At 38.9% G+C, this 12,089-nt stretch overlaps 1 protein-coding gene and 1 non-coding gene across 2 annotated transcripts in view; one reads left to right on the top strand and one right to left on the bottom strand.

The window, feature by feature from the left end:
• Positions 1–12,089, bottom strand: part of CFAP54 (cilia and flagella associated protein 54) — a 345,554-nt gene that overhangs the window by 77,615 nt on the left and 255,850 nt on the right. Inside the window, exons 62-63 of the mRNA XM_040980448.1 lie at positions 7,633–7,803; positions 3,431–3,654 (exon numbers count right to left, since the gene is read on the bottom strand). Of these exons, the coding sequence (XP_040836382.1) occupies positions 3,431–3,654; positions 7,633–7,803 (395 nt within the window). The remainder of the gene's footprint in view (positions 1–3,430; positions 3,655–7,632; positions 7,804–12,089) is intronic.
• Positions 4,862–4,968, top strand: LOC121164231. The gene has a single exon (XR_005885055.1). It is a non-coding gene; the product is annotated as a U6 spliceosomal RNA (small nuclear RNA).

The raw sequence follows: 12,089 nt of genomic DNA on the forward strand, positions 1-12,089 counted from the left end.
CTAATAATGGTAAAGTGTAACAGAACTCATTATCAAAACAGGCATCTAATTTTCTATTCTGTTTATTGAATTTTATTAATTTATTTCAAACAGAGTACAGAGAAATGGAGACGAAAAAAGTGGAATAGAAACAGGGTGAGAGAGAGGAGGAGCTCCTTCATCTGTGAATGCACTCCCCACATGGCTGCCACAAACAGCATTGGGCTCAGCCAAAACCGGGGACCAAGAAATTCCTCCTGGTCTCCTATGTGGGTGGGGGCAAACCAAGTATCTGCACCCACCCAGGTGCATCTGCAAGAAGCTGGTGAGCTATGACACTGTGCCATAACAGCTGCTACTTTCATTATCTGTAACAGATTAATACTGTGTTTTAAATTATTATAATCTAGATGATTGGTTTATAAATTATTAAAATCGAGTTGCTAAAGGGATCATTCACATGTGCCAACTGATGTTAAGTATTCAATACGTTTTGTGTTCTCTTTGAAAGGAATGAAATGGTAAATCTCTCAGCAGAAGGCTAGTTCATCAGAGTCCTATACAATACAACCCTTGATCCTGGTTGGCTATCTGTCCTCGCTGAACTGTCACAAGCACAGAGCCTAAGCAGGAATAACTTATGGTGCATCATTGTAATCTATCTTCTTTTTCCTGAATCTTAAGTAGTTTTGTCTGGCATGTTTGTTTCTCCACCACAAAGTTCCAACAGACTTGATGTCAGGCACATGTGTGTGTGAGTGTGCACTTACACACACACGTCACTGATGAGCACAAACGTGGAGCAGTGTTGGTTCTGAAAAGGCATTTCCTTCCTTGTGTGTGTGTGTGGGGGGGGGGAGCAGGCTTAACTATCAAATTATGCAAAGAGTTTGATTGAAATGGCCTCCTGAGTGATTAAAGGCTCAAAAATGTTATTATAAAAATCAGCCAAGCTTGGAATTTATATTTTAAAAAATCCAAAAGACTTTATGCTCATTAGCTGTCTACCCCACTGAAACGAACACATGATTAGGTGCCTTGCACCTGTCAGGCAAGCGACAGTGATCTCCAGAGCTGATTATCCTGAGAGAGCGTTATACTAATTATATCAAAAAAGAGCAAACAGGGTGAAACAACTTGATAACAACTGCTGCCAGTGAGATATGTCACAAGTGTTTACAACGTATTCAACGTTGTACCTTTGGAGTATCATTCTTAGGACTGGGTAATGATAGGCTGTCCTGAGTATGAAAATTCTAAATTCTAAAGCAGATCTCCTTTCACAATGGTATTCAAGAAATCACTTCCATACAGGCACTTCAAAAAGTTTGTTGAAAATACAGAACTCAATGATAAGTTTACTTTGGTGCGAAAGACCGAAATTCATGTATAGTTGTTTTATAATACACATCTTTTGGAAGACTCTTTCGGTTAGTTTCTAAAGTATTTTTAAAATTTTCTGTTAATTAATTTTGTCTAAATAAAGTGAATACACTTCACAATACAGATTTAAATGCATAGGGATTCCTCCCACATTCATCCTCCTCTTTCTCTATCCCACTTCCTCATTCTGCTTCACAATCACAAGCTTAAAACTCTAATAAGTAAAGATATCAAACAAACCAAGCAGGCAGAGGAAAAAAAAAAAGAAATTGAAAATCCTATTCTCCCTCTGGAGCACAAAGGCTGTAAACAGTAAGCAAATCCCAGCATATTAACCTCACTTAACCAGATTACAATTTTTTTGTCCTCTGTGTATTGGCTGTCACAGATCAGAAGAAACATATAATATTTGTATTTAGGGGACTGGCTTATTTCATTTAGCATAATGGTTTCCAAGTGGATCCATTTAGTTTTCTGTGGATGGATTAGGACGATTGTTCTCAGCCTATCCACCCACTGCCCCGCACCCCAGAACAACAAAATGTATTACTTACTGTTTACCCATTTATTCAAAAGACAGATTAAAATGAAAGAAAAAAAGAAAGAGAATGAGTAGGAGAGAGAAAGAGAAGCTTCCATACTGTTTCACTCACAAATTGCTGCAACAGCCAGAGATGGGCATGGGCAAAGTTATAAGTCAGGAGCTTCATCTATGTCTCCCAAGCAGGTGGCAGAGTCCCAAGCACATGGGCTAGCACCTGACCCTTTTCCAAGCACATTAGGAGGAAGCTGAATCAGAAGCAGAGTAGGCATGGATTCAATCAGCACAGCGACACAAAACTCTCAGCATTGCAAGAGTCTTCTTAACCTACTGTGCCACAGTACTGGTCTCTAATGGAATTGAGTTTTATATTACTAGAAGTTTTTCTTTTTTTTCATGTGTTTCATTGTAAAAGTTTTGTTTATTGGACAGGCAGAATGACACAGTGAGAAGGAGAGAGATTATAGAAATTTCTTGCTCCCAAAGATGCATTAGCAGGGAGATGGATTGCAAAAGGAGTAGCAGCTGGAACTCAAATCAGCACCCCAATGTGGGATGCAGGCGATGGGATGTAAGTTATGTGGTGGCTTAACCACTGGGCTATAATACCTACCCCAATTCTTAAATTCACCTTGTTGTTAACTCTGCTATTTGTACTCAAAAAATATATCTGAAATAATATAACCTTCTTTTGCACTAATCTTAGCACTATTTCTGAACTTTCCTACAAAAATTACATAGAGATTGTACATTATTAACTATTTCCTCACCAAGTCCAAGATTCGGTGGCATATCATATCTGTTCAACATTTTTTGGAATGTCAAATTTCATGTACATAATTACTATTTCTTAATAAAACCCTCCAATTTTCTAATGTCTCAATCTATTTTGGCAAATTATTCAAACATTGGTATTATTCAAATCTCTGGTGGCTTTAATTTTAAAATTCTAGGTTTATATTACTCTTTTTTATGTTTCTTCAATGTGTAACTTTAAAAGAAGCAGGTATCTTAATATGTATCTTATGAGAAGTTCTCATATTACACATTTTGGGAATGTCCATCTAATTTAATAACACTATCAAAAGAAAACATCTTCGAATTTTAATTTATTTGAAAATTTTGCTTTTATGAGTTCTTAGCACCCACAATAACAAAAAATGCACAAAATGAATGATCTTGATTATGCATCTAAAATGAGGTATGGAAACTGGTATTAGAAACTCCCAGTCTAGTTTTCTTTGAAATTTGTGTAACTTCTTGCCAAAATTGATGCCAGGAAGATGCTGCTTCATGCAGGATTATAAAAATTCCTGAGAGATGTTGAATATTTGTGAGAATATGACAGAATATTTGAATTGTGAACTGCCCTACCCTAACAATTCAGGATGCACAACTGACCAAACCGGAAGCCAAACACTGTACCTACCCCAAAACTCTGAGGATATTAGAAAGCTTTGCACCGGGATGGAGGTTTAAATAATTCCAACAAGTTTTGCAGAAAACCTCAATGTTGCTAATCCTTACCTTGGTTGATGACTCGTATAAGACTTTTTCTAAAGAAGGTGAATTTTCAAATCCTTGAAGAAGCTCTTTCGGAAATTCATCAATACAAGAAGAAGAATACAATTGCAGATATTTTTTAAGGAAAAGATGCATTTCTTTTTGGCGTAAAATCAATCCCGAGTTATAAAGAGATGTGAGGAGTGTGTCATCTGGCAAAGAAATTCCAGATACTGGTGTTGCAGATGCTTAGGGAAGAAAAATACTTTAATTTAGGCTCATATTAGATAGAGAATGCTCTCAACACTGATGACATTTGCTCACAAACCACACACTCTCAGGTAGGGGTTGTCAACGATCTTCCTGAGCTTTAGAGTATACACCCTAGTGGAATTTCTTCTCCCAGGAAGGAAAGAAAACATTGAAGGTGCAGTGATGTGGTTTCAGATCTTTGTTTGAACAGTGGTGCCATGAGTTCTACTCATCTTATTTGTGGCTGCCCTCAAAAATTGTCCTAAACAGAGAAATTGGGGAGCAGATATGTTTTTTTCATTTTGTGATACAGTTTCATAGGTTCTGGGATTTCCCCTCCCTCTCTCCCCTTCCTCCCCTTCCCTCCTTCTCCACTTTGTTGCAGTAGTACAGTTCATATTCAGTCATGATTCCCTCACTGCGAGCACGTACCATGCATAGAGTTCAGCATCTTATTGTCCAGAAAAATTTAACAGTTTCTTGGGGAGACCATCCCTGGTCCGAAAATAGAGCTGGCAGAGTATCATCCCCTCCAATAAATACTAATGAAATCAACAACAATTTACAACATTATGGAGTTAATTGGCATGGTATCGAGTGACTAATATGTTGGAAAATGCAAGTTCTTAACCTCACCCTGTGACTACTTCATTGGCATTTCAAATTTAGTTTATGCACAACCGGCTGCTCTACACCTTAAATGGTTATAGGGTATTATTCAGCTGTCTCGTGTCTATTTTGATTTTTGTATTTAGCAGTTTATAGTATTAAAGCATGATTTTTACTGAACTTCGTGAATTTAGGTTAGTCCAAACAGGCTTATAACTCTAACAAGGCACATGTTAACGATTGGGGCACAGAACATTTAGGAGGGGTGTGCAGAGAAATCTTCAATACCTTGGTGAAAAGCAACTAATCTTTGTGACCTACCTAGTAAGGTATATGTGAGTCCAAGCTGAAGGTTTCCTGTCTGTCCTAAGCTTTCCTTATTGGTCTCTGTCTATCTAATCTAATTTTGAGGGGGTGAGGGGGGCTCTGGAGCAACTCTGATGGTCATTGCAAGAGAGGGTGGGGATCCAAAGTTGGAACTAAGTATGGGCCAGAGAAAGCTCCCCTCCCATGTCCCAAAAGAAGTTAACCATTCTTCTGTTTCTGAGGACCACTCAGGGCTCCCAGCTGTTGTTCCAATGACATTAGATCCTTGTGCTCGCTTTGGCAGCACATATACTAAAATTGGAATGATACAGAGAAGATTAGCATGGCCCCTGCGCAAAGATGACACACAAATTCGTGAAGCGTTCCAATGACATTAGATCCTGTGAGGAATGATCTGGGCTTCTTCATCCAGTGTGGGAGTTCTGAAAGGGAGTGGATGACCTCATGGTTCTTGGCCTATGGGGGCATTCCATTTCTTAGCAGTCTCCTTGGCAGTTGGGATATAGCCCTTGGTGCCCACGCTGATAGTCCTAGGTGAGGATCCGGGAGTCTCCAGGGTTGGAATATAAACCTCCTCCTGTCCTCCTGTTCCATTCTGGGGTCCCCACCTGCCCCGTGCATATGACCTCCTGTTAAGCAGCTGTCAGGTTTACTCCTGATTCCCACTGTATGTTTTTATAGTTTAGCTAATGTCTAATGCAGATTTGATTCTGCTGTCTATACCCATATCTTTCACAATACACTAAGATCAAATATAAATGGATAAAACACCTAAATCTGCATCCAGAAACTTTCAAACTTTTGGAATAAAATGTTGGAAATACCCTGCAACAGTTAGGTGTAGGCCCCGACTTTCTAAAGAAAACACCAAAAGCAATAACAATCAAGACCAAAATAAACAAATGGGTCTACATCAAACTAAGAAGCTTCTGTACAGCAAAGAAAACAATCAACAAAGTGAAAAAGCAACCCACAGAAAGGGAGAAGATCTTTGCATACTACTTAGGTGATAGAGGGCTAATCTCCAGAATATACAAAGATCTCCAGAACAACCAAAACAACCAAAACAAACAAACCACTCAAGAAATGGGCAGACACTTCACAAAGGAACAAACCCAAATGACAAACAAACATATGAAAAAATGCTCAAGCTCTCTGGCAATAAGGGAAATCCAAATTAAGACATCAATGAAGTACCATCTAACGCCAGTAAGATTGGCCCAAATACAAAAATCCACAAACAACACTTGCTGACAAGGATGTGGGGAAAAGGGTACCCTACTCCACTGCTGTTGGTAGGATTGCAGGTTGGTACAGCCTCTATGGAAATCAGTATGCAGAACACTCAAACAACTGAAAATCTGCATACCATAAGATCCAACAATAGCACTTCTAGGAATATATCCAAAACACCTGTTACACAAGAAACCAATATGTACCCCTATGTTCATAGCCGCACATTCAATAATTGCAAAAACATGGAAACAACCAAAACACCCATCAACAGAAGATTGGATAAGAAAGCTATGGTTCATCTACTCCATGGAATACTACTCAGCTATTAAAAAAAAAAAAACCCAAAATGCAGTTCTTTGTGGCCAAATTGTCCCAACTGGAAATCATTATGCTAAGGGAAATGAGCCAATCCCAAAAGGTTAGATACCACATGCTTGCCTTAATTTAAGATGAAAGATGTCAATCCGAAAAATAGTACCTGTAAATTGTAATATTATTTCAAATTCAAAACAGCCTGTATCACATGCAATAAGATATTGTAATGTAACTAATGAACCAATAATCAATGTGAATCAGACTGCTTATGATCTACATCAAGGAACTGAGCAACCTAATTTGCTTTTAATACCCTATGTTATTCCCCAAAGGGTTGGGAGAGCAGAGAGATCTTCCAACTTCTTAGAACGTGTGAGGAAGATGTTATATATGACCTAAGAAGCAGGTGTTTTGTTTGAATAGCAACCTCAAGTCACACAGATGGAAGGGTGCACATGCATGTCAAATTTTCTCATGGGAAGTCTGAGAAGCTGGAAAGTTTGTCTCCCAGCTCCCTAGCTCTCAACTGAAAATTGCCTGTCAGTGTGTGTGGTGACCCCTGGCACTCTGGGCTGTCCTATCTGCAGATTGGGCAAGCTCACTCCAATAGTTCCCAAAAAGCCAAGGGTAAATGTGTGAATGTTTGACTTGGAAGGAGGCAGGGAGTCAGTTGAGAGGGCAGCTGAGTTGCTACGGTGATCACTAAAGCTGGCCACACTGACTCACCTCTACATCCTTCCCTTCTTGGCTTGCTCTGTTGTATGCCCCATCAGGATGCACCTTTTACTTCTAATGCACATTTGCTTTTCCCACTGCTAATTCTTCCTAACTGTCTTTAGTCATCTAAAACTCAATGTGTTTGCCTTGCTGGCTTCCCTCCCAGGGGACTCTGCCCCGAGTCAAACTGTCTTCTCTGTTTACACAGGTAAATACAACTGGATCACCAACTTCATGGGAAGAGCTGCCAATACTTACACAATAACCACAAAGTCAGAAGAGGGACTCATGTCAAGAAGAGTTTTCTGAATATTCTTTAGATAGCACCCAGGGTTAAACAGATAAAAAGAACTCCAAGGATTCAAATATCCCATTAGAAGTCATGCATTTCTCTTCATTTACATACCTGATGCTGGGACACTCTCAGAAAAATAAACTTTTCATCTTATTCATTTGATAGACTGTCACATGGTGATCAATGGTTCTTTACTGTTTTGAGCCAGGAACCACACTGATAGCCTTGGGAAGTTGCTGGGTGCCTCCTTGTCACAATGTTTTAACATATGGTACATAAAATGTGTAGATCTAAAAGACCATTTACATTGAAGTATGATTCTATCAAAAGAATCTGTGCATCCCAGGTTAAAAACCAATGGAATTTTAAACCTCTGATGAGAGTTCACTTCAACAAATGATAGTCTAATTCTAAATAAGAAGCATAAGTTAAACAGGGACAGGAAGCCTCTTGTCTTAGTGCACTCAAAACCTACCTAGCAGCTTGCTCATATTGTTAATCCTTTGAAGGTGAATGTAGTAACGAAGCAGAAGGATCCAGGTAATATCCACTTTGGTTGCCTTGACTCTAGGGTCTGTGTTATCACACGTGTCACCATTTTGATACAAAAAGAAATAGCAAGTCTGGAAGGCAACCTGGTAGTTATCTGAAACACACACAAATAAACTTATAATTAAATCTTCTGTTTTCCTTGAAAAGCAATAACCTGTGGAAAAAAATCAATTATCATAAAGGCAAGACCTATGAAGACAAATTTCATTAAAAAATATTTTTGTAGGGGTCAGGCAGAGTAGCCTAGGAAGCTAAAGTCCTTGCCTTGCAGGCACCAGGATCACATATGGGCTAATCCTAGCTGCTCTGCTTCCCATCCAGCTCCCTGCCTGTATCCTGGGAAAGCAGGAGAGGATAGTCCAAAGCCTTGGGACTCTGCACCCACGTGGCAGACCCAAAAGAAGCTTCTGGCTACTGGTTTCTAATCAGCTCAGCTGTGGCCAATGTGGCCACTTGGGGAGTGAACCAGCAGATGGAAGATCTTTGTCTCTCCTTCTCTCTATAAATCTGACTTTCCAACAAAAGTAAACACATTTTTTTAAAAATATATTTTTTTGTATCACAGACAACAAAGTTAAAAGATCACAGACCAGTGGAGATATTTAGGATATGTGTAAATTATTTTTTCTCTAATATTTATAAACACTTTGCATCAATTAATACAGTAAAGTCAAGCAATTTGATTTAACCAGGCAATTGACAGAAAAAGTCAAAGATGATATCAAAAGGCAATTCATAAAATAAATCCAATGGACTGAAGATTTTAGCACCATTAAAAACCAAGAGAATGCAAACTAAAATGAAATACTATTTCTTATCCCTTAAAAATTCACAGATACTAAAACCTGAAAATAACAAACACCAGTAATAATAAGAAGAAATTGGAGTTTTCACACACTACATGTTAGGACAACTTTTTAGAAACACAATTCATGATTTAATAAAAGTAAAGATGCAAATTCTTACATATGTGCTCTAAGAATCTTACAGAGATGTTCAAGACAGCATCATGTATGTGCTTTTTTAAGAATTATTTATTTTTATTTGAAAGGTATATTTTATAGAGAGACAAGGAGAGACAGAGAGAGATCTTCCATCCACTGGTACACTTCCCAAATGGCTTGCAATGGCCAGTGCTCAACTGATCCAAAGTCAGGAGCTAGAAGCTTCTTTCAGGTCTCCCACGTGGGTGGAGGGTCCCAAGGACTTGAGCCACTCTCCACTACTTTTCTAGGCCATTAGTCAGGAGCTGGATCAGAAATGAAGCACTCAGGATATGAACTGTTGCTCACATAGGATCCCAATGCCACAAGCAAAGGATTAAGCTGTTACTCCACCGTGCTGGCCCCTGCATTACTTATAATTAAAAGTGAATACTATGAAAGATGGATGAGTCTATTAATTTGATTTCATTTAAAATAAATGAATCAGATCTATAAGGGAGACGTGTGTAGTGCACAGTGTATAGTGTCACTTCAAATTCTCACAATACCATTCATTACTTTGGATCTCTATGTGCCTAAGGGTTCTTTCGACTTTTGAATTTGAGTTTTAATTTTCTCTTAATTGAAGTGTACATGATGAAGGTGGTTATGGATAGACTTTCAAACTATGCAATGAGTTAACAAGCAAATACAGATATCAAGATATGTACAGCTGTGCATGAAAATGTTGCATAGAGATTACTGCAGCATCACGTGTGATAAATCCAAATGTTCATCAACACTAGAATGGATGATCAATTGTGCTACTACACCCACAAAAACAATGAATTGCATAAGCGTAATGTTGAATTGTATGTATTATTCCATTTATAGAAAATTAACAGTTGGTCCAAGAAACTAGAAGCTGGTTAGTAAAGGGCAGAAAGGAGCACGGTACAGATTTCTAGGGTGTTGGTCCTATTCTGTTTCTAAACCCGGTAATTCTGTATGGCTCTTTCCTTTGTGATAATTAATCAGGCTGTTTCTGTGTGATGTTTCCTTTTTTGTATAATATACAATAACATGTTCATTTAAAATTTCTGTGACAATGGGCCCGGCGTGGTGGTGCAGTGGTTAAGGTCCTCGCCTTGCACGCCCGGGATCCCATATGGGTGCCGGTTCTAATCCCGGCAGCCCCGCTTCCCTTCCAGCTCCCTGCCTGTGGCCCAGGAAAGCAGTCAAGGACGGCCCAAAGCTTTGGGACCCTGCACCCATGTGGGAGACCCAGAAGAGGCTCCTGGCTTCGGATCGGCATAGTATCGGCCGTTGAGCTCACTTGGGGAGTGAATCATCGGATGGAAGATCTTCCTCTTTGTCTCTCCTCTCTGTATATCCGCCTTTCCAATAAAAAAATAATAAAAATAAATCTTTAAAAAAAATTTCTGTGACAATTTCCAGTTTCAAGATACCCATATAACAGCACCCCTTTCCTCCTGGAAAGCATCCCAAAACAATAACAGAAAAAGCCAACAAGCTCACAATTTCTGTCCTCAGTAAATCAAGTCAGTACTAAAAATCTCAACTGCAAAAATGTGTGAACCCTGCCCAAAGCAGTCATCATCAAGCACAGAGTACAGAGAAGGTGAAGAGCAATACTGAAATAAATTTCAGAAAGGAGTAGCAAAATATCCTTCTCGGTGAGCTACATATTTTTGGAAGAGTTTTATTGGTGTCTTTCAAGATGAGGCATCATTTGGTGACCAACTGTTCCTATTTTAAAGAAAAAGGAATTTAAAATTTTTAAACGTGTATATCATGAGCTAAAATCTTGTTACAGATCTCAAAATTCCGAGAGAGAGAGAGAGAGAAATCCAGAGAAGCATCCTATGCAGTAAGCTAGCAATGCCATTGCACTGGCTAGAGAAAGGCACAAACAATCCTAGAGATAACGCTGATCTCTGAATGGCTGACAATGCTGAAAGCACGTGTGGACCTGTGAGACCTACATGTTCTATTTGCAATAATCACCACTCACAGAATACAAGTGCAGTCCAAGAAGTCGTGGAATGTTCTCAGGACGAAATAACTTGCAGAACTAAAGACACAGCTGAGAAGTCTCCATTCACAACTTATCTACTGAATCATAGTTTTGCCTTACAAGTAGCTTGCATTTGCAGATTTACTGATACAGAAAAGATCAACAAGCATCAGTCCATCAATTAACCAATCAATACATCTCCTTTTATATAAATGGCAATGAAGCAAGTGAGGCACTCAAAGTGGTGAATGATGTTTGAGTCTAATGATGGATGCTTGAACATCTGTGTTGGCATTTGCATGAATGGTGCAAGAGCAATGGTGAACCAAACTGCCATTGCCTTAGCTGCAGTGTAGGAAAGAAACTGCCCCAAGCTGAACTGGGAACCCTCACATCTTCCAGTGCCACACCCTCACTGCAAAACAAATAATTAAAATGTCACTTGCATACATCCCTGCTGATGTAGTGAATGTGGTTAATGAGCTTGCTTGTCAGCCTCTGAGTCCACAACTTTTCACATCCTGAATGATCTGCTGGGAAGCAGACAGGAAGAACTTCCTCACCCACTGAAGTGCGATGCCCATCTCGGGGGAAGCACTTAGGTGACTGACTGAATGCACTATTTTTTTTTTCTCCCAATAAAATGACATTTTTACTTAGAAGAACAACTGACAAGACAACTAGGTGTTTTCAGACCTTGGTAGGAAGCAAACATTTTCTCAAAAATGAAAGAAATCAGCTTGACTTCAAGGAAAATAGCTGACAGCACTTACTGCCAGGTAATGAAAAGGGAAGTAAAGCCAGGCACCCCAGTACAGGATGCACACGTTTTAACGAGCATCTTTGACCAAATGCTCACTCACGTAATCATGATTTTTATATTGTCCAAACAATGTCTGGAAGTTCTTCACAACTCAAGAAGACAATATTTTCCAAATACCTAATGTAACGAAACCATGCACGAATAAAAGATCCATTCAAATGGCAAGACAGATTAGTGTATTTTAATGTAATACAGTTTGAAAAGACCCATGACAAGACTTTTCTGCTTCAACACTGGCACTAACCTTTAAAAAACTGCCACTTACCCAGCTGTGGTTGAAAATCAAAAGAATAGCCACAATTACCTTAAAAGTTATTTAAACACTCTTTCATTTTCTAAGTACATATCTATGTAAGGCTAGATCTTGATGATATTTTACAATCAGCTAACTGAATAACTAGGAATGAGTGGTCAACCATCTTTGATATAGGCAGACATTAAGAAAATTGAAATAGGCTTATTATTGTTCCTCTTCTTCTTTTTTTTTTTTTAAATTTATTTTTTATTGGAAAGTCAGATATACAGAGAGGAGGAGAGACAGAGAGGAAGATCTTTCGTCTGATGAGTCACTCCCCAAGTGAGCACAACGGCCGATG

This window comes from Ochotona curzoniae, unplaced genomic scaffold (assembly GCF_017591425.1).
Source record: "Ochotona curzoniae isolate NIBS_2020 unplaced genomic scaffold, NIBS_Ocur_1.0 contig_1014, whole genome shotgun sequence".
Lineage (NCBI taxonomy): Eukaryota > Metazoa > Chordata > Mammalia > Lagomorpha > Ochotonidae > Ochotona > Ochotona curzoniae.